Here is a 27,476-nt window from a genome sequence, read left to right as displayed (position 1 = left end):
AGCGTACAGGATGCAAATAACTTGAGTTCGCCGTTGAATACAAAACATGTGCACCACCTAGGCCCCCACCTGGTTCACGAAGGACCACTGCATGACCTTGGCTATCCGCTTGTCGTACTCGGCAAGCAAATCCATCGTGCCTTGCTCGGAAGCGCCATGTATGGCAGAGCTCGCTCCTGCGCCGACGCCATCCTCGTACCATCCACCTGCAGTTGCCGTCGAGCTGATACGGTACGCTCGCACGCGTGGATCGGCCGGTGCCCATTTAGCGACGCTGTCGTCATGCGCGTCAGCAGAGGAAGGGATGGCGACGGGGCCAACTCGAAACGCACCATTCACGTATAGGCTGCCGACGAATGCCAAAGTGAGAGGCGATCACGTCCTAATCGTGTTTCCATTGAGCTCGACATGACAGGCGGAAGCGAAGAAGGGTCGTTACCCCCCACAGTCCGGCCTTATGGTCATCGTGCAGCCACTCGACCATCGCCCATCGAACGGTTTGTAGTGCGATGTGCTTGTTATAGACGATACTCCTCGGGTCCTTTGGTTTAGCTTTGCCGTGCCCGGGTCTAGCGGTGGTGGAAAAGTCAGTTCCCATCCGGGCAACGTTCCAGAACGCGCGACCCACTCGTTGAAGTAGGGGAGATCCACAAAGATCATGGATTGAATGCTGACTAGAACTTGCAAGAGCGTAGACTTTGAAGACCATTGCTCTTCTGGACTGCGGCGCTCGTCAGCAAGGCGTTCGCGAGTGATTCGGCAGATTCACCGTCCGTGCCAGGTACCGAGCAAAGATAGGCTAAGGACGCGACGTCTTGGTAAACCAACGTAACGCATTCGTTGATGAGAAGACGTACCACACCTTGCCCTTTACGTCCTCGTAGATCAGCGTTGACTTTGTAGTGCAAGGGGAAGGAACGTACATCTGCATATAGGTTGGGGTTGAAGCGGACACGGCCGCCAGCCGTGGTGCGGAGGTACATCAGAGGCGGTGTATTTGGATATTCCAGTGGTATAAAGCAGTCGAACTCGAATAAGCCTCCTGCGTACGGTGTCCCGTCCGGGCCAGCGATCATGATTTTGCTGCCGACGATGATCAGATATACGGCTTTGAGACGGACTAACATTAACACACATCACGTCGTTTCGGGTTTCGTCAACGCGTACCCATACGCCTGTTGGCAGCGACGTCGACATTGTGGAGAGTTCCTTCACCAGGCGAAGCCTGTCCTTAGGAAGGCGAGTGGCATTCGCCGTCGACTGCACCTCCCTCGTGTAATGGAAGGTTGGATAGGACAGCCCATTCGCACCAGCCACCGAAAGCGTAACGTGCCTGAAAGCGAGTCGCTCGCAAGCTTGCGCATACGTAGCCTCCATGTCCGCTTTCGGGTCGCCCGCTTTGGATTTGCCCTTGGAACACCGGGAGCGCAGAGTTGTCCTGCCCAAGACTTCCATGGCTCGATCGATGTCATCCCTAGCAGCGATCATGTCCCCACACAATGACGCCGCCTGGATCGTTGCCTCGATGTCGTCCTGGCTATTCTCCATCAGCTGCGCCACGCCGCCCAGGAAGGCCTCACATTGCTTCGTCAGCTTCTTAAAACAGTCGTACAAAGGCGGATTTCGGGCGAAATCGCCTGGTTCCCCGTTGGGCTCGGTGCATCCTCCTCTTTCATCACGTTCCCATGCGATCTCGGTCTCACCCCACATCCACTCCTCGATCCCAACATTCCGGTCTGTGCGTGCCCATCGCTCCTGCACCAAGGTCGGGATCGTGAACTCGCAATCTGCCATGCGTTTTAGCAAGCCCAACACGGCTGCGTACGTCTCCCCGCGCGCACCCGTCCAGTCCGTGACGGAGTCGTTACGAAGAAGATCGCCGAGCAAATCGGTCAGCTGCGAGAGAGCTAAGAGTGGTTGAATCGAAGGATGAGGAAGCATATCGTATGCTTGCGCGTCCTCGGAATATGGAGCCGGAAGATACGTCGTGACCGTCTTCAGTGCGCGAACGATAGCGTCCTCCCAGTGCGCTGCTAATGCAGCATGATGGTCGATGCCAATTTCCACATCCGCCTTCCAGGCACGCCCACCGCTGGGATAACTGTGGTGATCGTAGCCAGTAGTTCCAACGCCGTAGCCGGTGCCTCCGGGCCCAACGCTGCCTGCATTGGGCTGTTTACGAGTAGCCGTCTGGGCTCTCGCGCGAGTGTTGCTGACGATGCGCTCGCCAATGTATTGACGATCGAATCCGCCCAATGCTTCAAACAAGGCGATGGCGCGCACTTCAGCACAGCACTTCTCCACAGTGCACCCAGGATTCTTCGACGGACCTCTACAGTTTGCCGGGCAAGGCAGACGGGCGAGGCAACCTCGGCAACGTACAGCATGGCATTGGCTGCACGTCACATGGAGGAGACGGACGACAGTCGGAGGCGGAACATTCGCAGAGAACATAACCTAGAGGTTTCGCCTTCAGACACAACGGAGTGCTGTGCATGATGATGTAGAACCACGCACATGTCCTCTCGGGGATTCCATCTTGCATCTGCACCCGGGGCAGATCTTTGGGCTGACAAACAAATCACGATACGGCATGAGTTGCTGATCAGGAGGTACTTCGAACGCATTCTGAGTGTATATGCCCCGGTCAGAAACTGTCCCGTCGCTTGTACGTCTGGGCAATTCTGCATCGCGTCGAGGCGGTGGAAATTCTCCGCTGTCTTGATCACTGTCTTCCCTGGCCCATTCTGAGGCCAAACGTTTAGCGATTGTCGCATCGTCATCGTCCTCGATGACGATAACGTCCGGAGAGTCGCCAGGGCGCAACGCCGAGGAGCTCTGACTCTGCGTACGTAGCATCTCATTCTGGAGACGCCGTGCAAGCGCTTCGCTGGCTTCATGTTGCTCTATTTGGAGCAGAATGGAAGTCATGTCCTCGTCTTCTTCCTCATTCTCCTGATCCTCGAGCTTTGGACGCTTATTGTGAGCCTTGCTGACTGAAGTGGACGAGCGGCGTCGCGCCTTTCCGATGGTTCGAGAGGGTAACATGTCGGGCGCAACAATCACGACCTTTCCAAGCCCATGAGCCTCGTATGCAAGAAACAGATAATATGGGCGATGCGTTCGTATATGTGACCGCGGTTTCTCCACGACACCGGATGCAAAGGTAATGCACGGCCGCTCGTTGTCAGCCATATTTCACACGCCACAGACGCGCCCGGGAACCTGATCATGAGTACTACTTAATGTACTACAACATCCCTCATCGAGAATGCGCGCACAAACTGCTAGTTTCCCTGTAGGGTCGCACCCTTCCAGGACTCACGCGAGTCGAGTCTGGCATCTGGTACCCCTTGGTATGATGCCGGGCTTTGGTTAGGGGCTTCACCCACCCTGTCATCTTAATGATCGCAGTCGGTATCGCACGCAACTGGGCGCCTTGTATATCCTAGCAGTAACTGTGATGACCGGCATCGTTGACCAGCACATATGGTGCCTGTCAAAGAAACTCGCGAAGCGGCCCTCATTGATCTCCACCGACAGTATTCAGCGTCGGCGCTCATCATCATCATGGCACGTACATCATCTTTCTCAACTTTTCGTCGTTGACTTCGCCCCAAAGCGTGCGGATGAGAATGCATACATTGCGACACACCCAGCTCCAACGATCAGGGACGATGTCGCCACCTTCAAGAACTCCTCGTGGGGGATGAAGTCGCCTCATCTACCCTTCTGTGATATCATACAGATCAACAATCGTTCGCCGACAAGAGTCGGTATTCAGGAAGCTTTGGTCTCCCCAAGGTTACCTCAACACCCCGATTCTTATTATCTCGTCCATCATCGTATCCTTCTGCAACATCGTATGTTCTGAAATAACTGTGGCGCAGACAAATCCGCGACCCCCTTATCAATGGCACTCAGGACTGCCGAACGTTTTGGCAGTAACGCCAAGATGATTCAACAGGTGGACGGAGCAGGGCACTGTGTCATCACGCAGTCGACCATGTGTACCGCTAACCTTGTTCAGAACTTTGGCGGACGAACACGATTTAAGACAGATACCTAGTACTTTGCGCCATCGATCAGGGCCAGGGAGCATTCGAGGTTGACAGAGTTCGAGACAGAAGGATTAGCAACATTGGAATTAGCTTGGCGAGGTTTGAGAGAGCTGCTTTCGTATGAAATGGCAGGTCATTTCAAAGATGATGGCATATAGCTCGCCTCAAGAGGGTCCGAGCATCGCGCGTCTATCAGGTTTTGGATACTCAGGTTTCTTGATACCTCATCAGGGATATATGGATACAATCCCGTACGATGTTACGGCACTCTGCACCGTGAACTCGACGAAACAGGAGCTCAAGCGGTTCCGGCCACGAGCTGCTTCAGCTTGCCCCCGCCATAAAGGGCATGGACGTCGTCGCATCCACCGACATGTTTCTGATCTGCACAAAAGCATGAATACTAGGCGTAGATGGGTACGGTTTAAGTCACTGACTAACGAAGATATTCGGCACGCTCCGTTGGCCGGTCTTATCTTGGAGGTAGTCTTGAATGGCGGCACCATCGGCAACTTCGTCGAGCCTGTCCGACCATATCAATGACCCGACGCTACGGCCATGTTGGAAGCATATACTCACTCAATGATCTTTGGCTGTTCGTCGGGGAATTCTTTGCGGAACAACTCCTTGGCACGCTTGCAGTAAGGGCACCAAGACTTGGAGAAGATCGCGATCTTGTTGTCGGCGATCGTGGACTACAGACAAACTCGTTTCATTCTGTGCGTTCTGCGAACGGTACAACGTACCTCGACGGTATCTTTGACGGCCATGACGCGCTGCTGATGTGCGGAAGGATTTGATGAGGATGCCGTTGAAGACAGCGTGGCTACGGACAGACGGGTGACGGGGCTGAGCGCTCTAGAGAGAGATCGTAGCATACCTCCCATCTTATAAGCGATCCGACCAAGCACGGTCGCGCACCCCGATGATGCAAGCGCTCCTAGAGCGGCACGTGATCAACGTCTGAAGCGCGACGCGATCCGGATGCATTGCTCGCGATCACACGGCGTTCAAGTCGAACCTTCGTCCCCTCAGGCGTCATGTCTTCTGCAATCGTTAGAACGGTATCCCGGGCTATGGAACGCATCGCACCCTTGCACCTTGCAGAGAAATGGGACAACGTCAGCATGTCGTTCTGATTATCTTGTCTAATCAGAAACTTATCCACATTCATACTAGGTGGGACTTTTACTAGGTGCGGTACCTAGAATGTATCAGGCAACAGGACCTGACCGAGTCGCTCTGCATCCATAGAGGCGCCATTCCAGCGATCGGATGCCAATCGTGTCCTTCTGACCATAGAGTATGTCACACGCCTCCTTGTATATGCGTCGGACCACCTGCAACGTCGATGACAGTCTTACGACTGCAGTCACAGATGAGGCACTCGCAACCCCGACGGCTTTCATCGTGTCATATCACGCGCCGATCTTCAAACCGGTCTCCCGGCTCACTTTGGATAACAAACTGCAAACCTCTTTGCTCCGCTGCGCTGCGGCGGGGATCTCCGTTTACACTCCGCACACGGCTTTAGACACTGTGGAAGGCGGGATCAACGACTGGCTAGTGGAAATTGTGTCTGATGAAAAAGACAGGGTTCGTTCATCATGTTCAGGTTGTGCTTCACGACGACTCATGCTCAGTTAGGCGGAGGTGACGCGTGCGAACACTGATCCGAGCTTGCTGCCGTGTAGAAAGGTCACGCTCAAGGAAGCGATAGGCATCAAGGACCTGGCGATGAGGATCAAGAGAGAGCTTGGCTTACAACAAAGTACGCGCTTCTATCACTTACCACTCTCAAATGATCCTTTCAATGATCCTTACTATGTGCAGTTCAAGTCGCGTCGCCTTCGGAAGATGTGTCCATCCGTACTATTGCAGTCTGCGCTGGTGGCGGCGGATCGGTTCTCATGGGTGTCGACGCCGACGTTTATTTCACGGGGGAAGCGCAGCACGTAGGCAGAACTTGCAGGGTTGACCAAGACAGTAGCCTGACAAACATCTCCCGCCTCATAGCATGACATCCTCGCAGCTGTCGCTAATGGACGCACTATGATACTATGTGAGTCCCATAGCTCTTGTTGGCCTGCGATGGAATTGACGTATGGTTCAGGCGGGCATGATAACACCGAGCGTGGATATCTGCCAAGGCTTGTACGAAGGCTCCAGATGGATCTTCATAATGACCCGGAGGCCCGCTCAGCCAATGGGTCGGAACTTCATGTTGGTGTCAGCACAGCGGATAGGCACCCGCTACGCCTTGTCTAGATGGTGGTGATGGCGGGTTATCGCGCAGCCATATCCAGCAATACGCTATCGCACGTGTAGAATCAGGGACGTGATAATGCTGAGTCGTGCCCCAACTGTCATCCATGCGTGGCAAAGGCTGCGTAAGACAGAGATCCAGGGATCTCATTCGGTGTGACCTTGTACCAATACCGCTGAACCGCGGTTCGAATAGTCTAAGGTCGGAATTCGATATTTCACCGGGGTATGGATAGAACAAGTGAACTACATGCACGAGCGCATCGTCTGACACCGTTACAGCCGTATGACGCCTTCACCATCCATTCCTGCAGGGCGTGCTTGACCATTATGATTGTTCCAAGGGTTAGCAGGTCCGTTGCCGTCATCGAAACTCTGCCTGGGTGTCTCTTCACCTTCAGAACCCAGGATAGACTCGGCTTCCTCCAAGCTAGCTGGCACCCGATCGAAGCCGACTCGACCCCCTCGACCCCAGCCGGACCAAGCGCTGCCATAGCGATCATATGGGTCACTCCGACGCGAGAACACGTCTTCAACCATATCGCGTAAGCGCGTTAACCCCGCCCCGCAAGACTTGAATACGCTAGGAACGGTAGGAAGCTGGGCAAAGCCGCGTAGGTGCAGGACGTAGCGACGGTAAAGCACGCCGACAATGATGAAGAGTAACCCCAACGCGACCAAGCTGAGGACGAAGTCAGCATGTAGCAGCAGATGCTGGCGGTCAACCGTTTACCCCATGACGATTATCCATATGATACCCCAAATGCGGGACGGGCCTCCCGCGGGACACGCATACTAGCACGGAATGGCTGTAAGTCAGACAATCGAGAGGTCGTGTATCGCACTCACGTGCGTTCGCCACTCGATGAAGAAGGCGCATGCGGAGTCTTCCTCCGGTGGGAGCTGGGCGATTAACTGAGGCGTCCCTATCCAGGAGCATGCAATGAGACTCAGCGTTTCAGCCACAGACTGAGGAGCAAACCTGCCCCAAATACTCCTCGATCGCAGATGAAGCGTATTGCCGTTGACGCCTTCATCGAGTCCACCTTGCCGCAAGGAGACCCGTTTTGTAGAAGGAGGAGTGGGTGGTGGTCTTGAACCGCCAGGGTGTTGTTCATCGAGCTTTCTAACATGTCAGTATACGAATGGCACTGCAGATAGTTTCCTTCGTACCCCAAGGAAAAGTCGCCGCGGATCCCGCCAAAGTCACGGGTGAAAGCCGCGATATTGTCCGGGTCGTCAACTTTCGGAGACCATGTTTCTGATACGACGCTCCTGCAAACATTGATGATGAACTCGCGTCCACCTGGGGATTGGAAGGTATAATCTGTGCTGCATAGAATAAACCTAAGATTGAGACGAGGGTATTGGCTGCACGTGAACTACGCCGACCTGGCCTTGAGGGGGTTCAAGTCGAAATATTCCCCGTCTTCGCCGTGAACAGTACATGGCCGTTCATCCTTAGCGGAGCATAAGGTCGCGATCAAGGACCCAACGAGCAGCAAAGAAGGAAGGTAGCGGAGCATTGAAAGCGCGCAGAGGCGCAGTCACGGTTTAGGGGGAAGATCAGGTTGACGGCGTAAGCGGCACGTCCCGACTCTTTCCTCTCGCCGTCACCGCCGATGATGGCCTCCATGCTGCTTCGACGCCAGCTCGCGAGGGTGCCTCGCATGGCGCGTCGTCAACTGTCGACCACCACGCATCGCTGTGCGCAGCCGGCTTCGACCAGAATTGAAAAGACAGGGACTCTTGGCGGGAAGTCCGCTTTTGACACTCACACCACGGAGGACCTGCATGGTGTCGCTATTCAGGAGATCCTGGCCGATGAGGGCTCTGCAATGCGACATTTTACGGGTGAGTTTTGGCCGCGTGAGCTGTACATGTTCATACGGACTTTCTGGCAGTGAACTTCGGGTGAGTCCCTACCGACCACAGCAAATCAAGTGAACCTGACCTGGGGGTCAGCCCTCAGCACCCTGCTGCGCACGGTGTACTTCGTCTTATCCTGGAGCTCAACGGAGAGGAAATCTTGCGTGCAGACCCTGTGCGCAATTACACCTCTACCGCGATTATTTGCTGACTCCCGTATATAGCATGTTGGTCTTCTTCATCGTGGAACTGAGAAGCTCATTGAATACAAGACTTACATCCAAGCTCTACCTTATTTTGACCGTTTGGACTACGTATCTATGAGTGAGCCCGCAAATACATAATTGGAATCGCTGACCGACGACGGTTTTTAGTGACCAACGAACTCTGTTATTCCCTCGCCGTCGAGAAATTGCTCAACATAGACGTACCGGAACGTGCCAAATGGATTCGAACCTTATTCGGAGAGCTCACTCGTGTACTCAACCGTACGTGCCATCCTAGCATCCTTGCGAGTCCGCTTAATACATGACACAGATCTCATGGCCGTCCTTACGCATGCCATGGATGTTGGCGCATTGACACCCTTCCTCTGGGGTTTCGAGGAGCGAGAGAAACTGATGGAGTTCTACGAGCGTGTATCCGGCGCGCGCATGCATGCCGCCTATGTCCGACCTGGCGGTGTCGCATTTGATCTGCCACACGGCCTGCTCAATGATATATATCAATGGGCGACCCAATTTAGCAGCAGAGTGGACGAGATCGAGGAGGTCGTTACGGGCAACCGTATCTGGAAAGAACGGACGATAGGTGTTGGCGTGGTGACTGCTAAGGAGGCTATGGATTATAGCTTCTCTGGGGTCATGCTGCGCGGCAGCGGCGTCAAATGGGACCTACGAAAAGTGGCGCCCTACGACAAGTACGCCGAGGTATGATTGACCCCTTCCCGCGTCGTATCCCATCTCATCTTCCCACTTGCTAGGTGGAATTCGATGTCCCTGTGGGCAAGAATGGCGACTGCTATGATCGATACCTCTGTCGTGTGCAAGAATTCCGGGAGAGTTTACGTATCATTCACCAAGTACGCATTGCCTCCCAGACCGCCTTGCCGGTTTAACGTCCGGCCTTCCAGTGTTTGAACAAGATGCCGACCGGTGTTATCAAAGTCGATGACTACAAGCTCGTCCCCCCTCCTCGTGCGACTATGAAGGAGAGCATGGAGGCGCTTATCCATCACTTCAAGGTGACTCCATTATCCACATCTGCAAGCTATGACAGCCTCACATCATTCTCGTTACAGATATTCAGTGAAGGCTTCTCGGTACCCCCGGGTGAAACGTATACTGCAATCGAGGCGCCGAAAGGCGAAATGGCTGTCTACTTGGTGTCGTAAGTTCGACGCCACAATTTTCTATTTATCAACCTGACGTTCCATTCAGCGACGGCACCAATCGACCCTACCGATGCAGTATCCGTGCGCCAGGATTTGCTCACCTCGCTGGCTCTGATTTCATGATGAGAGGTACTCTTTTCTTCCTCCATGGTTGGTTCTTGCTAATGCCTTTTACGCAGGGGTGAGATCTTATGTTACAAGTACGCTAATCGGTTTAAACTCATCCTACGTAGCACACTGTCGCAGATGTCGTTGCCATCATCGGGACGATGGATCTTGTGTTCGGGTGCGTTACCCTCCTTTCGCTCACGTTTTTGCATCAACTGACGACTAACGTTAGCGAGGTGGATCGGTGAAACCGGATGCGATATTACCGCCTGTATATGTGCAGTATGTGATGACATCTTTACGTCATATCCACGGCGCGAACTGGCCAGCAGCCTCCTTTTTTCCGTTTTGAGCTGCTCGAAATGGCATCGCCGAAGTACGCGTACCGAGTCCGAGAAAGCCAGGTCTCGTTAGACCCAGTCTGAAACAAACAAAAGACGGACAGACACCATGCAATACGATGCAATGCGTACTCGTCATAACGGGACCGTACTGTAGAGACTGTACAAGCTACCGGGTTACAGGAAACGAAACCACTACGCTCAAGTGATGAAATCACGTAGATGTCCATAGAACCAAGTCCTTGCGAGAATTAAGCTATCACCCTAGGCCCTATTGATGCAGTTCGCTCGAGTCAAACCATTTTTGGGATAGTCCACCCTCAGAGGGCAACGACAGCCATGCCGGCGACGGCAGCGAGGCCCATGACGGCGAGGCTGCCGACGTTAGTCGACGTGAAACCGAATTTGACGGGAGAAGCGGAGCTGTTGAAGTTGGTGCCGGTGGATGAGGAGGCGCTAGATGTACCAGAGCTGGAGCCAGAGGGCACAGTAGCACTTGTGCTAGCCCCCGAAGAAGCGGCCGAAGCCGAGTTCGTGGTGCCGAAGCCCGAAGTCGTGGATACTCTGTTCACGCCATTAGTATGACAGCGGCACACCGTAGTGTGGCACTTACACCGCTGTAGAACCTGTCGCCGTAGTCAAGGCTGATCCACTGCTTGACGACGACAAACCGGAGGCGGTGCTGGACGCAGAGGAAGTCGAAGAAGCGGCAGAGATGGAGAAGCTGCTGCTGCTCGCGAAAACCGTGTTGATGTCCCTAGCCATCCGCTTCAGCACATGTCAATAAGCGTTCTGGTCGGATGTCTTACGAGACGTTAACGGCATTGAGAGTGTATCCATCACTAAGAACAATGGTCAGAAAAGGGTACGAGTGCAACCTCAATATGGCGTTATCTCTTACCCAGCAGGCACGGTAGGGATGGTCAGAGTGATGGACCCAGCAGTAGGCTGAACGTTGTTGGCGATGGCAAAGGAGTTGTGGAAAATCTCGTTCACGAGCTCCAAGCTGAACACTCTGCAGCAGAGTGAGCATACAATTACAGTCGACCAGGCCAGCGAACGTACGGGTCGGTTCCGCTACCGGAGAATGTGATGGTCACTGGACTGTTGGATTGGACATTGCTCGGAGTGTCGAGAGTGAGGGCAGCAACGAGGGGGGCGATGACGGCGAGGAGGGTGAGCTTTCCGAACATCATGGTCGTGGAGAGAGTCGCAAGGAGACTGAAGAGAGGGAGAACAAACCAACAGCTGGCACTGGTGAGACCAATCGCAAGCCTTTTCACAGATTCACAGCGGTGTTCACATGTCGTCAGCTGACCCCGAAGGTCTCGAATCAGCTTCCACGCCTTTTTTCACGCTTCTAATACAGCAACGAATGATCGCGAAATTTCTACGAATAAGGACTCATCCAAATACTGCGGGAGTGCGTCTATATTTAAGGCTTAGAATATCGACCTACGCTAGCTACACCGGGGCAACCAGACCGTCGTCACGCTAGTATATCTAGCAGGATTGCGCGTCAGTGAGTCGTCGTACAAGAACTCTAAGCCGTACCTCGTCAAACGGACGTGTATCATTGAAGCAGCTCTCCCACACTTCATTCACAGCGCGCTCCGCAGTCGCGTGGTCAGGACACGCCGGGTTCGCCTGAACGGATATGATCGCCCGCCGCCGCACACAAGCCTCAAGTATGAACAGCGGGTTAATGACCTATTCCGTTGCGAGACAACTCGGCATGGTGTAGAGCCTACACACCTGGTGCTGTTTCGAGAAGGACATGAACCCGCGCCTCACTTCTCGTGTGAACTTGCAGTCGCCACTGAGGCTGCTGGCGCGTATCTGACGCCAACAATGTGAACAATTGACGACACTCGTGCAGAGGTAGGTTATCGACTGGGACATACCTCGCTGCAAGCATGGTGTCGCAAGTCGTTCCAATTGACCTTGAACTTTGCATGATCATATGCATGTACGAGTTCGTGCACAAGGGTGTCTTCCATATGATTTCGGTTGAAGAATCGCCCTTGGCAAAGTATAACTGTTCCCAGTTCCGGGGTAAACCCTCCAGAGCGTGTGAAGTCACAGGGTAAACATTGAATATGCTCGGAAGTGACGTTCGCCCCCACGAGATTCAGATGTTTGAGCATGAACACAGTTGCGGGACCTAGTCGACACGGGCACACCGCGATCATGCATGAGCTGGGGTAATGTTGATATACGACGTCTTTTGACAAACGCACGGATGATACTGACTATAGTTCATGAGGAAAGTCTTCCACTTCTCGCAAGTCCGACCGTGGTGTTTCTCCATCTCGTGAGCCCGTTCCTCCGCGGTGAGCCCAAGACCGGTGATTAATCCGAATTGTTTTCGCCATCTGTCGAAAAGGCGTTCATCCGAGGATTGACCCTCCGAAGATGGGGAGGCCATGAAGGCTGATTACTGAGGCGTCGTCACAGGTGAAGCTGGTTTTCGATGAAGCTACACGGGTATATCGAAGTCACATGCCGGACCAGCGCGTCTGGTAGTGGAAAATAACCCGCGATGCAGCCCATTCTCGTTTGACTGCGTAATAGCTTATAACTGTCGAAACGTGCATTTGTCCCTTCAGATATATGCAAGTGGTTTGCTATAGCGAGTAGTGGAAACGTTACAACGTCGATAGCACCGTCCGACAGTGAATACGAAATATATCACCATGACGATGTGCGTTCCCCGAGGTGTTGCCACTGTGTAACTGTCGCGCGCCTCGAGCAGGGCTCAGGCTTCAGGCTTATGCCTCACCTCTTTGGACCTCCGGTGCGTATCAAGGAAATTCGTACATGGTCCTGGACTTGATCTGAGTGACGCACAAATCATAATCCTTCGGTCTGGCTTTGGGCCCAGGCTCGTGGGCCAGCGCATAATCTCACCTTTTTCGAACGACGAACAACCAGTGCAAACATTAACAGAATTGCATTCGCTTGACATGATTTGTACGCCTTCGCCCCTCCGTCTTCTCGGTAACGGCACGATATATCCAGAGAAGCAGCGAGAAGCAGCGAAACCGCGCCCGCGTGACACGCAGTCATCTTACAGTGAATAGAGAAGCGCTAAACTTTCCCTCGGCTGTCTACTTGCATGCATGCAACCATCCCCTTGCACTAGTAAGACAACATGCTAACCTCGCTATGAAGTTCGTGATGCTCGTGTCAGTCTACAGTAGTTTCAAGACGTGACAGGACTCTGCTTGACCCACTAGCGCGAGATCCAGTGCGATGCTGTCGTTCCAATTCGACCTCTCGCGTTCAACGGCTCGCAACCGGGCATCAATAGGCGGCCGGTGATCATCTCTGACGATCCCGACTGTTACGTGTTTTCTACCGTGATCTATCCCTGAATATGACCTTGTTAGAATGGATGCTGGTCTATTTGTAATGCTTCGACGCCGATCGTCTTCAAGTGACAGGGCGCAACGTCAAACCAAGACTCTCTCGGTGCTTGATTCACCGCTGCCTTGGTCGCAGGAACCTAGGGCACGCTCCAAAACATGGATGTTCTGACAGAGTGACTGCTGGTGGTGGAAGATAGTTGATACATGGCTGAGGCATGCACTCGACAACTAGAAGGCATTTTGGACCCGCGATGACACGCTGCAGTATGGAATGAAACGTAATTTCCTGTGGTCAGCTAGCTGACGAATCAAATCAGCGCTGTTTATTCTACGCGTCTTTCTCCTTTAGAGGTACCAGTGCCAACGACTCCACGACGCACAGATCTCCTCCGATCGAGTCAAGCAGGTTTCCGAGTCGCGTTATCTCCGCTGATGTTGCAGTCTGCCATGACGCGTGACATCCAGTCCAGCCTCAGCTGCCATTTGTGCACCACAAATCCCCGCGCAAGGACCAGGTCATATCCAAAACTTGTTCAAGACTGCTTCTCCGGGCGTATGAAACCGCTCTCACGACACGCGCACCACCTATCCGAATGGCAATAATCTGATCGGTTCATATGGCATGAAGGCCTGCGACTTCCTCATGAGCAACTTCTATTGAATGTCCTGAGAGCTCAGATGTGCCTGATCTCCCCGGCCTATCTGCGAGCGCTGAAGCGGAAGAAGCACGCTTGACCTTGGCATTCGGCGCTTTCATCGGGAATAGGTGCAATTCAAACGCGCAATCGCTCAGCCGGGCGTTGCTCCGAGCTACTGCTAATACGACGAATACTGCACGTGCGACCCGCCCCTGGATTGCAGCGTCTATCTACTGCGATATTGATGATGCAGTGCAGAGCTAACGGCGTATGTGATTGGTGGCGCCTTATGCAGAGAGAAAAGAAAGCTGTCGCGAACATAAAGCGCGAATACCAATGGCGTGAAGGCAGTGACCGACTTGAAATGTGATGTGGCGCATCTAAATGTGGGCGATGACTTTCGTCTGATCGATTCTGATTCGAAACCAGCTGCTCGATGGTCAGTGGCATCCAGTGGCATCCACGATCCCCTCCCATCCCTACACGACAATCCTGAAGTGTCACAGAGCGGAGCCGTATGAGAAACGCGAGCATCTGAATGGCAAGTTGGCTATCTAAGCGATCTTTCCGATTGTCGGACCTGTTGTTTCCGGGAGACACGGAACATCCCTCTGATCGTTCGTACCTCGCTGCTACCACGTGTGTGCCCCGGAACGCTGCCCGGAGCGGATGCATGCTCTCGGCGAACAGCAGTTTACGGTGACGCCAGCGGCTGAACGTAGCGACTTCCGGTGGTGGAAACGACGAGGACCACATTAGTGGACTGCTCGGGCCAAGAATTCAGATCAGAATCTTCTGTAGCTAGAGCTAGAAGCACTGATCAGGTTACGCCAGGCTGCGCTAGCTACAAATTGCAGTTGAGGTAACTGGCGATAAATCCAGCCGAAGGGGTGATAGTGGCGCTCGATTGATCTTCAGTTTCGGAGGGAGTGCGGCTTGCATGGCACCGATGCAAAACGTTTATCGGCCTCCTGCTCGATTTGACGAAGCCACGGCGGTACGGATGACAGATCGTTGGGCGCCAGATCTTTCACACAGCCCCATGACCATAACGGGCGTTGCGGATCTAAATGTGACCATGACATGGCCAAGATAACGAAGCGACGGCCATTGGCCAAGGTGGCCAGCGCACTGCCGGTCCCATCCCAGCTGAGCTGCATGGTACCGGTACACAGTCAGCACCCGCCTTATCTTCGTAAGCGACGGTCTCTCTATCAAGATATCGATGGCCAAAGTTCTACAAGCTGAGCACGGGACAGCGCTATGTTGTTCGCGAGTTTCCCTTGACCACTTCTTACGTATAACCCCGATCCATCGCCCATCCGTAGCAAGAGCATGGGCCATGCTAGTGGCCGTTCCTGCCGGTGGCTGCAGCTGTACAGCGCTTGCGTATAAAGGACCGCGACATCCCAGGCAACCGTACTCAGATCACCCAGTGCAACCACCCACCTGCCTCCAACGCACTCAGTGACGTCTTACCACTCCGCCAATATCACTACCGCCAGCATGCACTCGCACTCCACCACTGCATCCCTCCACGATGTGTGCCACTCTACCGCGTCTTGCCATAGCACGCCCGGCGATACGCCCGCTACGGGACATGCGCAACCTCACGGCGCTCCCGTCAGTTCCATGACCGCCCCTCAGTGCTGCCACTGCGGCTGGCGGGGCTCTCATGCGCCAACCTGCCCTTTCAAGTGATTGCGGTGTCTATCCGGTATGTCTTCAGCACGAGCCCTCTACGAGCAAGACTGATCCCACCGCAGGCCTGACACAGCTGATCTGCGTCCTCGCTCCGCTTCGCTACTCGAAGGACTTCGATCCCGTTGTTGCATTGTAACAATATCACCGTCGCATCCATCTCTCGCTATCGTTATCATTGCTGTTGATCGAGCACAAGCCGTGTATTGGTTAGGGAGAGCATTCCGCTTCCGCGCACGTTCTGTATAGTACCCAGTATCTGTGTCTGCAATCATGTTATTGCATGTTCGGAAGTTCTTGCGGAAGTGAGCAGCGTGGCGTCAGGAACTCGGGACGGAACGAAGTCCGGGGATGCTGCGATCGTGACCCCATGGCACCGGCGCTTTCCGGTGGGGGCTTCTGATCATGTGAATAACACATCGACTTCGGCCCGAGCCTCAGCCATCCTCGAGGACCACGACAGTCGGTTGACGCCGCTCATCCGGATCCCTTCACCAACGGCGCCTGATGTTCAGTCGCGCAGTACCTCACCATGGAGAACAGCTCCAAGTCTCGTTCCCAGACGAACATGTCTTCATGATAACGTTCAATCGGCCCGAGGCTTTGAATGCCATGACCCCGCAGATGGAGTCAGACATCAAAACACTGTTAGATTGGTTCGACTCAGAGGCGGTCCTATGGCAAGTTGAATATGCACACCAACCCGGAGGATATTCTCTCAAGCCACCACGACTTTGTCAGGGTTGCTATTGTGACAGGAGCAGGTCGTGGATTCTGTGCCGGAGCAGATCTCAAGATGTGCATGATATCGCATCCGTATCTTATTATTGGCACTCATTATTGTCAACAACGCCAGGTTTGGGAGTGATGCATCGGATGCAGAAACCAAGATCAACGGGATTGCGTCGTCTCACCATGGCTTCGCGAGCATTTCCCGCCGGAGTGTCACTTCCGGCAGCCCGAAACCCATCATCGCCGCGGTCAATGGATTGGCCCTTGGCGGAGGAATGGAGGTGCGGGCGGCGATCTGGCCTACAGCGCGGCGCTGATTTGCTCGCCACGCCCCAGCTTATCGTCGACTGCGATCTGGTAGTCGCTAGCCGGGATGCCATCTTCGGGTTCCCGGAAGTCAAACATGGCGTGGTCGCTGCCCAAGGAGGTCATTGCCTGTCCTAGTGGCGGGTTCAGGATCGATGCTAATTCACCAGGGTCTCTCACATAGGCATACCGCGCATATTGAAGATAGCCGGTCATCAGGTTCGCCAGTGCAAATTTATCGACGGCTCATACAGCCTATCTCAACGTACTTGTATAGCTTGCATCTGAATTATTGCTCACGGGACGAACCATCACTGCTCAGGAAGCCCATGATCGGTATCATTTGTATGCACGATATCGTTCCAAGACACGCATTTATTGACGAGGTCGTGCAGCGTGAACGTCGTGACTGCGCCTCCCGACGTACTCCCAACCGCGCTAGCGCTGGCCAAGTCCATATGCGCTAATTCCCCCGATGCAGTTCAGGCGACGAAGCGTTCGTTGATCCTCGCCTCAGAACATGCAGGTGTCGAAGACGCTTTTCAAAGAGCGACTTTCAGCGCAGAAATGCGAAGAGTGTACGACGGGGCCAATATGAAGGTCAGCGATTTATGCTTTACTGGACACTGCAGTAGCCAAACAAAGTTGAACTTATAGGAGGGTCTGGCGGCGTTCAAGGAGGTATGCAGTCTTTTTGCAGTGCACCGCCTTGGCATCCCGGGGGGACGGAGAGTTGCGACTTGGGTAATCATGCTCATTACAATCTGCACCTCATCAGAAACGCCGAACCAAGTTCAGGAACCCAGCCAAACTGTGAATTGCACAATCGATCGAGATTCATGTAGTGGGACCTGTAACGACCACGACGCAAATGCACATACGGAATATACCTTGCCGGTTCCGCATGACGTGGCCACGTTTCAAGTCGCCTCCACAAAGGCACGATGTAGTACCAAATCGGCCTCCCCCTGGGAAGTCAGCCGCAACGGCGTCCCAGCACCCACGAAGAACACCTCGCCGGTGTTGATCTCCGTTTCCCCGTCAGGCCATGTGAGTTTTCCCCGACCGTGAGTGGCAATCGCGATGCTCGGGCCATCGAGGGCGGGATGCTCCTCAGAAGCGCCTGCCGGTAGAACCGTTTGGAGTACGGCGAATTCAGGCACTGGGGGGTCGTAGAGCTTCGTCGCCCCCGATGGCCCGGTCGCGGGTTTCACGACGTGTTTCGATGATGGCGCCGCCACGTAAGTGAGCCCAGACACGAGGTTTGGTACGTCTCGCAGTTTCGGAGTCAACCCTGCACGTATGACGTTATCCGACGTGGCCATGCACTCGACGATATCTGCACGCATATTGAGAGGACGATGGAGGAAGGCTGGGAGCATACAGTACCTCCGGAGACGTATGCATGAGGCTCTCCAGCGCCGAGGAATATCGCCTCTCCTGGCGTCAGTTTCACATAGTTGAGCATGAATGCACAGAAAATGCCGATGTCGCCGGGAAATTGCGAATGAAGGCGAAGCACAAGCTCTTTCAGATCGTCCGGCGGCGTTGGCTGCACACCGGCGGAGGACGTGTATCGTTGGATCAAGAGACTCAGTTGCTCCTTGAAGAGATGCTCAGGGGCCGTCATGACGGCGGTGAAAACCGCTCTAAGGGCGGCCTTCTGCTGAGCGCCGTCCTCCGCCGACGGCGTCGTGCTGTCGATGAGCTTCTGCCTGTCCTCTGGTGGCACTAAAGCTGCGAATTCAGGGGAGTCTTCCAGGCGAGCAGCGATGGATTCGAGGGGCTGGAATCCACATAGTGCGGTAAACGGCGTTATAGCGAGCGCCATCTCCGGTTTGTGATTGTCATCTACCACCACCCCATGTCATTCTGATCTAGGAGTGTTGCTGCCATAGATCGGCTGACCTTTGTAAATATCCGGTCGCTCCGCATGGAGTTTCTCGGCCATAGATTTGTCCGGGTGTGTCTGAATACTTAGTGCCTTGTCGATTGCCAGGATCTTGAGCAAGAATGGTAGATTTCCATTCTCCACATGGAATCGTTCGAGAACCTTTGCGCCGATCAGCTCAGGGTGTCTTTGGAGGTGTTCGGATAATGTAACGGTGCCATCGGTGAGTCTTGAAGGGGCGGAAGGATGGGTTCCCATCCATAGCTGTGTGATATATCAGTCAAGTGCGTGGAAAGAGACATGAATGTTGCATGCCTCGGCGTAAGGCGCGGATTCGTCGATGGTTATGCCGGATGCGGAGGCGAAACGGGCCACGCTCGACGACTTGGCAGGCTTGCCCCAGTCATACTTCTGAGCAGCCGGTATGAGCTGAAACACAGTCGAAACATCTGACATCGTGAACTGGCGAGAGCTGCTGACGCTGGGGCCAGAGTTAAGTGTTGGATATCCGTAATCGTTGGTTTCGGTGACCGTGCTAGTGGCAAGAATGAGGAAACTGCACTGACTTCTACGGTGAATGCGCAGATTATCGCAGTATCTCCGTCATCTATGCTGCGAAAGTATTGTCGCTTTTCCTCGGAGACTTAGAAAGAGCTGCATGCATGATCGTTGTGATGGTCCACTGGTCACCCATTATTGGGCGCTTGTTGTAGCACCTCTATGAACCGGTACGGGCCCTCGGCCCCACATGGTCAGAATACTACGAAGTGCGAGCTCTGCGTTAATGTCACGTCGTTCCTTCTGAACGAGCACCCGCACGATATATCGGGCTTAGAGGCCACGAGAAAGCAGCGAGGGGCAGTCATAATAGTTGACAATCCTAGTTTACAGCAACTAAACATACAATCGATACCATCACCGGCTAGAATTTCAGTTCTCAATTCTGGTCCAGCTTTATTGTACCATCCAACAGATAGAGCACGCCATTTGAAGCCTGACCATGAATCAAGTCAGATGTCGTGACAGCGACGATAATATATGGCATTCGGGGACCCACCTCCTTTCGAGCAATGATGCTTACATCCCCGTTTACTTTTACTTCAGACCAGTCGGGCTCGGAAATCTTGGCACTGAATGAAACAGGTCTGCCTGCGAGAAGCGTAGAGTAGACGCCAGACAGGACCACGGGTGAATCCTATGGCTGGAGGTAAGAAACCCACGGATAGTGAAGGGAATAGCACTGGATCACGCACCGGAATAATGTGCGCGCCAACCCATTTTCGCACATTTTCTTGACTCTGCGCCTCGTATTCCTGCTCCGTGATAGTTACGCCATCCTCGAGCTGTCCCGGCGCAGGGCCCTGATGAGGTTTCCTCGCTAAAGCCATCACCGCCTTGTTGACAGGGACCAGCAGTGTGGTATTTGACTGTTGTTCAGAGAATCGCATAGAGAACTTCGTCTCGCGTGCATAGGAGTAGAATATGGATGCCGAGGGCTCGATGGTGAGCAGGTCGGCGAGAGTGGGGCCATGGGGATTCACGAAAGAGCCTGACTCATCGGCAGCCGCGTTGATCATAGCTGCTTGTTCGGCAGCTACGCTCATTGTGCAAGAGATTAGCGCTGAGAGTGCGTAGTAGGCTGCAGTAACGCGCATGGTTGCGGGATGTGTGCACACGAACAGAGACCGCCGCTAAATGGGCGTGCAGACCGATTACGTAATTATCACATTTCGCAGGGTCGACCTCGTCGTTGTGGAGGTCTACTTACACTGTTTCGTTTGTCAATTTTCGAATGCCACTGCAGTGGCCGATGATTCTCACCCTGTTCATTTGGACCTACCACCTTCTTCCCATCCGTGGGGAATCTGGAGTGAATCCATATCATCATGCATGACGTCTTGGAACCTGTGCGATGGCCCGGCTATATATAGATACCTAGCACGGCAGCCGATCGCCAGAGCTTTACAAGTACCTCAATCCCCTGGCCCCTGGCTATACACCCTGAGTCACGATATGACGGGCACAATGAAAGCTATATGCATGAGGTCCTCTGGCGGAAGCGAGGTGCTAGAGCTCGCCGATGTCGCCATTCCTGCACTTCAATCCGAGTTCGATGTTTTGGTCAGATTGAAGGCATGTGCACTGAACCCGGTGGATACGAAGGTATGAGAGCGGGTGATCCTTGCTGTTACCGATGATCGCTGATTCCTCTGTATTTTGCGCAGATCAGGCGAGGCGCATTCGCTTCTAATCCTATCTTAGGTTTCGATGCTGCCGGCATCGTCGAAGAGGCCTCGTTATCGGCCAAGTTCAGGCCAGGAGATGAAGTCATGTTCTCCGGTGCTCTGGGAAGGGCGGGAAGCAACGCTCAATTCACCGTCGTGGACTCGCGTGTGGTCAGCCTGAAGCCGCGGGAATGGGATTGGGCCGAGAGCGCTGCGCTGCCGCTTGCTGCCCTCACGGCATGGGAGATGCTCGAGGAGAACTTCAACTTGAAGCCGTTCTCGCGGCCAAAGCGTGATGAAACGCTCATCATTGTGAACGGCGCGGGTGGAGTGGGTTCAATCGCGACGCAGTTGGCTCGCAATGTACGTGTCCGTGTCCCGAGGGCAATGCATCCTAATGCTATCTCCGTGGACAGGTATTTGGCATTCAAAACGTGGTTGTGACCGCCTCCAGAGATGAGAGCGTGGAATGGTCGAAGAAGATGGGCGCAACGCATGTCATCAATCACCACAATTTGCTTGGTATACGCTATGCTCCGTTCCGCCAACGACTGCTGTGACTGATGTCATGCCGACATTCTCCAGGCCCTCAGCTAAAACGACTTGGTCTCGTGCCTTCGTTGGCCTTTATCTGCTATGACACCCCGAAGTATGTGCAACAGTTGACCGCTGTCATGCGCCCGCGCGGACGTATTGGCTCGATCGTCGAATGTGATAAGCCCCTTGGGTTCGAAAGCGTGGAGGCGTTCAGTCGTGCATTGTCCTTCCACTGGTACGTCTCGCATGCTACCCCGAGATCCCATCGATAGACTGAGCCTTTCGATGTACGAAATCAGGGAATTTATGTTCTGCAAGGCCGTGAGCGGGTTCGACGTCGAGTCTCAAGGCAGTATGCTGGCACAGCTGAAAGAGGCGATTGAGAGGGGCCTCATTCACAGCATTGTTGGTGAAAGAAAGACGCTCAGTGCCCCGTGTTGACCATGATGATATTGCTATCGCACGCGGTGGCAAGCCTGGACGTAGTCGCGTTTAATTCACTATACACGCCGGCTAGGTGCCAGAGGTTTCCATACTATATGAGATCATCACTTCGGCCACATCGTCGAATCGGCCACCCTGCTATATCTCACGTTCCACGGCACAGTTCGACTTCATTCTTTGACTGTCCCAATATACTGTGTTTTCAATTGTTTTGAGAGCATAATAGAGCGAGTTACACTGCTCAAAGTTGAGGTAGACAATGTCGGTCGAGTCACGCTGTGTGATGTGGTGCCGACAATGCCGGATGACAGCCGGCCGGAGTTCAAACACTGAACGCGTCGCAACGCGTCAGGCAACGCGACGACAGACAAGTATTCACTCATTTTCATGTCAGTAGTATTGCTCTGCCAATGGGTGCAGATCGAACCCAGAAACGCAGCGGAGCACACACTATCCGAATTGGACGACAGCATCAAAGTACGACAGACTCGCTGTTCGAGAGCAAGCTCAACCGGTTTGCAGGCCTTTTCAAGTCTTCCCGACGCTCTGCGCAAAGAGCCTGCCCCGATTCCACATCGCATCTGACATCTCTCGACCCAACATCTGATGAAGCCTCGCATGATTGCCCGGGGAGTTCTGATTCAAACATGCTTGTTGACGACCTTGACTCTTAATCACCACGATACTCATTCAGATTATGTTCTTACTCACGGCTAGCTGTAAATTGTTGCTGTTACTGTAGCTTACATCCTTCATAATAGAACGTGAGCTTCAGACATCGTACGAAAAATCGTCTGTCGAGGACGAGTCGGCCACCCCGAGCGGAGTACCAAAGTTTCTGATGGGACATCAGCGCGGAGATGTGACGTGTCAGTGACTGGCCGATTCGACCATCTGGCCGAAGAGACGATCTCATATAGTATGGCGACTCCACGGTAGCAACCATGCTATTCAATGATATCGGGGATGTCGAAGGTCACCTTGCCGATGGCCTTACCGCTCTCCTGATACTCATGCATGGCTCGCAAGGCCTACGCTCGAAGGAAACTATCGTGTAGAAGTTCTTGAGATCAAACTTTAGCAGACCTTGCTTGAGAAGTCGGGTTGGTTTATCCCAAGGGGCTGTGTAAAAAGCGAGCTCCATATGGGGTTGTCGTTCCGGCCTCCGCTGCAAGCGCAATTGTCAGCTATCGACGAAGCAGTATCTTATTATGGATCAGCATGATCAGCACTTATATGGATTGCTACCTTCCACGAGCACCGGCGTCCCGTCCGTCATTCGCTTTTCCTACTTATCGGGTGGTAGTATCAGCGAAACCCCCGCTCAACATCAATTGACCCTGCGTCTTCAACATCCACCGGTTCCCAAGGGATATCGATGACCGCACCATTCGACGCGGCTTTCGTCTCGAAATATACCGAGCCTCCGAATCCCAACTGGTCTTTGGGTCAAAAGGTATCGGAGACAGCTCGGGGCAGCGAATGGCTCGAAGGCGAGAAGCACGGATGGAAGACCGTTGATCCTGCCGTGGAGGAGGTTCCGTATGCCCTCCCCTTTACGCCTCGCCGCACGCGTTGTCAAATGCTCATGAACGCCTACCAGGAAGGTGTACCAATTGATGATCAGTGGGATCATTCCACGTCCGATTGCCTTCGTGTCCTCGATATCCGAAGACGGTGTAGAGAACCTGGCACCGTTCAGGTTCGTGCATCTCGGCCAAGTACCGAACGCATCCACTGAGGCGGGATTTCAAGCTGGTTCAACATGGTGACCCACTATCCGCCTGTTATCTCGGTATCCATCGCCAAAGCAGGTCCAGGGAAAGCGAAGGATACAGCGCGTAACATTGCGGCAACCAAGGGCTTCACAGTAAACATCATCAGCGAGCCATTCGTCGAAAACGCGAACGTCTCCTCGGTCGAGGCCCCGGAGACGGTGAGCGAATGGCCGCTGAGCGGCTTAACGAAGGAGCCGAGTGTGCACGTTAAACCGGCACGAGTACGAGAGAGCGCGTTCAGCATGGAATGCGAGGTGAGTTGCCCGCTTCGCTGACATGATCATCTTGAATTACTCACGAGCCGTCGCGCAGTTGTTTCAAAATGTCGAGATAGTTCACCCAGAATCCGGACAGACAACTTGCAACCTTATTTTGGGCCTTGTCAAGTGTATTCACGTACGGCAAGACGTGCTTAACGAAAAAGGCTTGGTCGATCCTGCGAAATTACAACCAGTGTCGAGGCTTGGGGACATTTCCTATGCTCGCTTGGGAGATCCGTTCAGGTACGCTCTTGCCATGTACATCGTCTTGCCATACCCCCGACGTTCACTATAGGATTTCACGGCCGACTTGGAAGCTCGAGGGGGAAGGCATGGAACAGTACTTAACGAGCCTGACTCAGGGCGACCGCTGAACCGCTAATCCGTGAGGTCACAAATGTTAGCTATGCAGTGTCTCGATAAATCGATTCTAGATGAAGTCAGCCTACACAGTGCAGTGCACCCGATATCCCGTGCGGCAGGGCTTCTTCCCCAGGTAGAAGTCGGCAAAAGTCGGCAAAAGTACCACATGCATGCCGTCAATGTGAATACGGTCTTACGCTGGCTTCCCTGCATTGTCGACTGAGCAGTTCCGGCCACGCAGTTGCTCGAGCCTCGCGTTGTGCATACCCGGACGATGGCACATCGCCCTCACACGCCGACGGGAGTCGGTCGTCGCGTCGAAGCCGTAGGAGTGCTCTGCTCCGACTTAGATACTACGGACCCGCTGGATTAAGAAATCCGTTGCGTTCCATGACCGACTATTTCTGTCAGTAGAGCGTGCTGAATCGGCTTGACGGCATTCTAAATATCAAAACAAGGCTTTCCTTCCCACTGAAAGCCCGCTCCCGCAGCGCGATGGATTCGTGAAGGACGCGCGCAGTGTGATTACTCAGACCAGTATTCTGGCTGCTGACTATCGATCGAGCGACGTCATCCAATCCTAGATAAACATGCAACGCCGGAGCTCCGTCTAGTGCGAAGCCCAACATCTCGTTCTTAAGAAAGCGTTGTCCCAGTGCACGCTCACCACATACGCTCGCTTGCTGAACACTATGTCCGCCAAGTACGACACGAAGGGTATGCCTTTCAGGCAGTTGGGAGCCTCTGGCCTCCGAGTGTATGGCTCTCGCTCTAATGACTACTGGCGGACATTCGACTGAAGCCACAATGCAGCCCGCTGTTCTCCCTGGGCGGATGGTTGACCCTGGGCGGTACGGTCAAGGGCGACCCGGTCAAAGTGAGTGGACATCTATGCCCATGCCGATCGTCGATCTTACAGTCCCAAGGATATCATGAAAGTCGCGTTCGAAAACGGAATTAACATGTTCGATACCGCGGAGGGCTACGCCGCCGGCCAGTCCGAAATTGAGATGGGGCGCGTGATCAAGGAGCTCGGATGGAAACGCTCGGACCTCATAATCACCACGAAGATCTTCTTTGGTACCGCCCAGGGTCCCAACGACAAGGGCCTGTCCAGAAAACACATCATCGAAGGCACGAAGGCGTCGTTGGAACGTCTTCAGCTGGACTACGTTGATGTCATCTTTGCGCACCGCCCGGACAACACTGTCCCAATGGAAGAAATCGTACGGGCGTTCAATTGGGTGATTAATCAAGGCTGGGCGTTCTACTGGGCGACCTCCGAATGGAGTGCCATGGAGATTGAGGAAGCTTACCGTACGTATGGATGATCACCTGCCGCAACCCTCTTACTCATCTTCTGTGCAGATGTCGCTGACAAGTACGGCCTCATTGCACCGATTGCGGAGCAGTGCCAACACCACATGCTTCATCGCGAGCGGCCCGAAAAGGAGTATGCTCCTCTCTACAAGAAGTACAACATCGGTACTACAGTATGGAGTGCTCTTGCAAGCGGTGTGCTAACCGGAAAGGCAAGAATATCATGGCATTGACTGCGGTTACACCCATTGACGACTCTGCCCACAGTACAACGACGGAATTCCGGAGGGATCCCGCTTCGCTACGCACGCCGACTTCTTCAAGCAAACCCTGGACTCGTTCAATGCCGAAGAGGGTCGAGCTAAAATTGAAAAGGTTAAGAAGTTGACGGCTTTGGCGGAAAACGGTCGGTAGAGCCATGTCTATCATCGACGTCAGGGATGACTGTTTTCTGGCCTTATAGAGCTCAACTGCAAGGTTGCGCACCTGGCCCTCGCCTGGGTCGCCATAAATCCAAACACGTCGACTGTCATTTTGGGCGCTACCAAGCCCGAGCAGGTCCTGGACAACCTCAAGGCCCTGGACGTGCTGCCCAAGTTAACTCCGGAGGTCCTGGATAAGATCGACGCTATCCTGGAGAATAAGCCAACCCCTGTTGTGAGTGATTAAGCGCAGTGCGCGTATGGCAATGCAATGACCTAGGTTATACAGATTCCGACAGGCCGTCCAGCTCTTGATAAGTTTGGCAGGTCGTGAGCTGCAGGCACTTATTGACCGAAATGAAACGTCTTTCATAATGTACTAGCAGTAAATTGTAGGTTGCGTTATCCGAAGTTGCCGGACGAATTTACCGGTATGATGTATGAACTTGAGGTAGGCATACCAATCGATCCTGTCTTGGACACGTCACGCTTGGCCCTCTCATACAAGGCTTCGGGCAATACTATCGAACTTCATAGATTGACGAACAGGCGGACCGCTCGTCGACTTGTACCATAGTTCATCAACAACATCTCGCAGGCAATGTCACGGTATGACAGAAATCCAACCTATATATCTCCCGCAGACCGTTCGTATTGGATTTGTAGATAGGTGTTCTCAGCATTCCACTCGTAAGACGTGCAAGAACGTCTCAGGATCCTGAGCACCCGAGATTTCGCGACTACAGAAACAATCAATCAAGCGATCACCAAGGAAGAAGGGTGCAACTCGTGCCTGTCGTTGAAGGTGAAGTGTGGAACACCCTGAATTCCTCGCCGACTTGCAGCGGCGATTTCCTTCTGGATCTTGTCCCTTCGTTCGCTCGACTCCAGGAATGTCTTTACCTTGCCGGCATCCATACCGCACGCTGCGGCACGGTCAGCCAGCACCTGCAGATCGGCGATATCCAATTCTTCCTCGAAGTATGCCTTGAACAGGCTTTCCACAACGGTGTTCTGCAGAGACTCTCCGCCTTCGTCGTAGGCTAGGTCGATCAAGCGATGCGAGTCCAACGTAGGTCCACGCATGCCCCCGTAAGAGAAGTTGATGCCTTCTTCCTTCCCTCTCTGGGTCATCATGTTGATTATGCCTTCCGCACGCTGGGGTCCAAACTTCGCAGCGTACATCTCCCGCTTATTAATCGACTTTGTCAACGTGGGATCGAGATTGTATGGGTGCCATCGTATCTGTGTCGATAGTTCAAGTATGTTAGCATCTTGTAGTGACCGTGGTTGTTTAGATCCCCCACCGAAATAGGACGCTTGTCATCCGTCGTTCGATATGCCGCGATAGCCTTCTCAAGCTTGCGTTTCCCAAGGAAGCAAAACGGGCAGACCGTGTCAGATATGATATCAATCTTTATTGCTCTCGTCGCGGCGTTCATTTTCGACAG

The 27,476-nt window shown here is 53.6% G+C and overlaps 14 protein-coding genes across 14 annotated transcripts; 7 read left to right on the top strand and 7 right to left on the bottom strand.

Annotated features, from left to right (window-relative positions):
• Positions 1-57: 57 nt before the first annotated feature.
• Positions 58-3,048, bottom strand: PUNSTDRAFT_140657 (uncharacterized protein; the record flags this gene model as incomplete). The annotated part of the gene is made up of 10 exons (XM_007379201.1): positions 58-274; positions 333-382; positions 440-569; positions 629-721; positions 770-799; positions 858-868; positions 924-1,083; positions 1,136-2,319; positions 2,383-2,457; positions 2,518-3,048. The coding sequence occupies 10 exons, from the start codon at positions 3,046-3,048 to the stop codon at positions 58-60; spliced, it is 2,481 nt and encodes an 826-aa protein (XP_007379263.1).
• Positions 3,049-4,094: 1,046 nt separating this feature from the next.
• On the bottom strand, positions 4,095-4,911 carry PUNSTDRAFT_96140 (glutaredoxin). Its single transcript, XM_007379200.1, has 4 exons — positions 4,808-4,911; positions 4,641-4,756; positions 4,499-4,584; positions 4,095-4,445 (listed from the first exon to the last, which is right to left on the bottom strand). Exons 1-4 carry the CDS (start codon positions 4,829-4,831, stop codon positions 4,360-4,362), a joined length of 312 nt encoding a protein of 103 aa, XP_007379262.1. The 5' UTR covers positions 4,832-4,911; the 3' UTR covers positions 4,095-4,359.
• A 190-nt stretch (positions 4,912-5,101) lies between these two features.
• PUNSTDRAFT_140655 (NGG1 interacting factor 3-like protein) lies at positions 5,102-6,419 on the top strand (the record flags this gene model as incomplete). Its single annotated transcript, XM_007379199.1, has 8 exons — positions 5,102-5,182; positions 5,241-5,256; positions 5,316-5,364; positions 5,420-5,657; positions 5,709-5,832; positions 5,895-6,016; positions 6,078-6,123; positions 6,175-6,419. The coding sequence occupies 8 exons, from the start codon at positions 5,102-5,104 to the stop codon at positions 6,327-6,329; spliced, it is 831 nt and encodes a 276-aa protein (XP_007379261.1). The 3' UTR covers positions 6,330-6,419.
• Positions 6,420-7,498: 1,079 nt separating this feature from the next.
• Positions 7,499-7,804, bottom strand: PUNSTDRAFT_21957 (uncharacterized protein; the record flags this gene model as incomplete). The annotated part of the gene is made up of 2 exons (XM_007379198.1): positions 7,499-7,658; positions 7,719-7,804. Coding segments are annotated over 2 exons (246 nt in total), but the record flags the coding sequence as incomplete, so codon positions are not given.
• Positions 7,805-7,951: 147 nt separating this feature from the next.
• Positions 7,952-11,266, top strand: PUNSTDRAFT_96133 (NADH dehydrogenase I D subunit; the record flags this gene model as incomplete). The annotated part of the gene is made up of 15 exons (XM_007379197.1): positions 7,952-8,202; positions 8,292-8,370; positions 8,420-8,519; positions 8,570-8,683; positions 8,733-9,124; positions 9,178-9,276; positions 9,328-9,438; positions 9,496-9,584; positions 9,635-9,718; positions 9,821-9,874; positions 9,929-10,601; positions 10,651-10,794; positions 10,847-10,879; positions 10,939-11,052; positions 11,103-11,266. 11 exons carry the CDS (start codon positions 7,952-7,954, stop codon positions 9,942-9,944), a joined length of 1,389 nt encoding a protein of 462 aa, XP_007379259.1. The 3' UTR covers positions 9,945-10,601; positions 10,651-10,794; positions 10,847-10,879; positions 10,939-11,052; positions 11,103-11,266.
• A 154-nt stretch (positions 11,267-11,420) lies between these two features.
• PUNSTDRAFT_123924 (metalloprotease ATP23) lies at positions 11,421-12,465 on the bottom strand (the record flags this gene model as incomplete). Its single annotated transcript, XM_007379196.1, has 5 exons — positions 11,421-11,540; positions 11,592-11,720; positions 11,793-11,876; positions 11,942-12,201; positions 12,291-12,465. 5 exons carry the CDS (start codon positions 12,463-12,465, stop codon positions 11,532-11,534), a joined length of 657 nt encoding a protein of 218 aa, XP_007379258.1. The 3' UTR covers positions 11,421-11,531.
• A 3,075-nt stretch (positions 12,466-15,540) lies between these two features.
• On the top strand, positions 15,541-15,747 carry PUNSTDRAFT_57751 (uncharacterized protein; the record flags this gene model as incomplete). The annotated part of the gene is made up of 1 exon (XM_007379195.1): positions 15,541-15,747. A coding segment is annotated over one exon (207 nt), but the record flags the coding sequence as incomplete, so codon positions are not given.
• A 507-nt stretch (positions 15,748-16,254) lies between these two features.
• Positions 16,255-17,602, top strand: PUNSTDRAFT_58189 (ClpP/crotonase; the record flags this gene model as incomplete). Its single annotated transcript, XM_007379194.1, has 9 exons — positions 16,255-16,431; positions 16,457-16,545; positions 16,604-16,760; positions 16,816-16,906; positions 16,970-17,004; positions 17,063-17,130; positions 17,181-17,385; positions 17,443-17,466; positions 17,564-17,602. The coding sequence occupies 9 exons, from the start codon at positions 16,255-16,257 to the stop codon at positions 17,600-17,602; spliced, it is 885 nt and encodes a 294-aa protein (XP_007379256.1).
• A 103-nt stretch (positions 17,603-17,705) lies between these two features.
• PUNSTDRAFT_140651 (mannos-6-phosphate isomerase) lies at positions 17,706-19,162 on the bottom strand (the record flags this gene model as incomplete). Its single annotated transcript, XM_007379193.1, has 4 exons — positions 18,992-19,162; positions 18,694-18,940; positions 18,175-18,636; positions 17,706-18,124 (listed from the first exon to the last, which is right to left on the bottom strand). The coding sequence occupies exons 1-4, from the start codon at positions 19,130-19,132 to the stop codon at positions 17,706-17,708; spliced, it is 1,269 nt and encodes a 422-aa protein (XP_007379255.1). The 5' UTR covers positions 19,133-19,162.
• Positions 19,163-19,613: 451 nt separating this feature from the next.
• On the bottom strand, positions 19,614-20,253 carry PUNSTDRAFT_59633 (uncharacterized protein; the record flags this gene model as incomplete). Its single annotated transcript, XM_007379192.1, has 3 exons — positions 19,614-19,670; positions 19,734-19,871; positions 19,930-20,253. 3 exons carry the CDS (start codon positions 20,251-20,253, stop codon positions 19,614-19,616), a joined length of 519 nt encoding a protein of 172 aa, XP_007379254.1.
• Positions 20,254-20,701: 448 nt separating this feature from the next.
• On the top strand, positions 20,702-21,879 carry PUNSTDRAFT_129976 (GroES-like protein; the record flags this gene model as incomplete). The annotated part of the gene is made up of 5 exons (XM_007379191.1): positions 20,702-20,839; positions 20,902-21,264; positions 21,318-21,423; positions 21,487-21,673; positions 21,738-21,879. 5 exons carry the CDS (start codon positions 20,702-20,704, stop codon positions 21,877-21,879), a joined length of 936 nt encoding a protein of 311 aa, XP_007379253.1.
• Positions 21,880-23,260: 1,381 nt separating this feature from the next.
• Positions 23,261-24,294, top strand: PUNSTDRAFT_110446 (uncharacterized protein; the record flags this gene model as incomplete). Its single annotated transcript, XM_007379190.1, has 5 exons — positions 23,261-23,424; positions 23,486-23,584; positions 23,638-23,914; positions 23,973-24,163; positions 24,216-24,294. 5 exons carry the CDS (start codon positions 23,261-23,263, stop codon positions 24,292-24,294), a joined length of 810 nt encoding a protein of 269 aa, XP_007379252.1.
• Positions 24,295-25,002: 708 nt separating this feature from the next.
• PUNSTDRAFT_110445 (voltage-gated potassium channel beta-2 subunit) lies at positions 25,003-26,359 on the top strand (the record flags this gene model as incomplete). The annotated part of the gene is made up of 7 exons (XM_007379189.1): positions 25,003-25,040; positions 25,097-25,160; positions 25,210-25,600; positions 25,652-25,815; positions 25,871-26,009; positions 26,067-26,260; positions 26,315-26,359. 7 exons carry the CDS (start codon positions 25,003-25,005, stop codon positions 26,357-26,359), a joined length of 1,035 nt encoding a protein of 344 aa, XP_007379251.1.
• Positions 26,360-26,781: 422 nt separating this feature from the next.
• Positions 26,782-27,467, bottom strand: PUNSTDRAFT_41579 (thioredoxin-like protein; the record flags this gene model as incomplete). The annotated part of the gene is made up of 2 exons (XM_007379188.1): positions 26,782-27,270; positions 27,333-27,467. The coding sequence occupies 2 exons, from the start codon at positions 27,465-27,467 to the stop codon at positions 26,782-26,784; spliced, it is 624 nt and encodes a 207-aa protein (XP_007379250.1).
• Between the last annotated feature and the right edge of the window lie 9 nt (positions 27,468-27,476).

This window comes from Punctularia strigosozonata, assembly GCF_000264995.1.
Source record: "Punctularia strigosozonata HHB-11173 SS5 unplaced genomic scaffold PUNSTscaffold_1, whole genome shotgun sequence".
NCBI lineage: Eukaryota > Fungi > Basidiomycota > Agaricomycetes > Corticiales > Punctulariaceae > Punctularia > Punctularia strigosozonata.
This window is presented reverse-complemented; position numbering and strand designations above follow the sequence as displayed.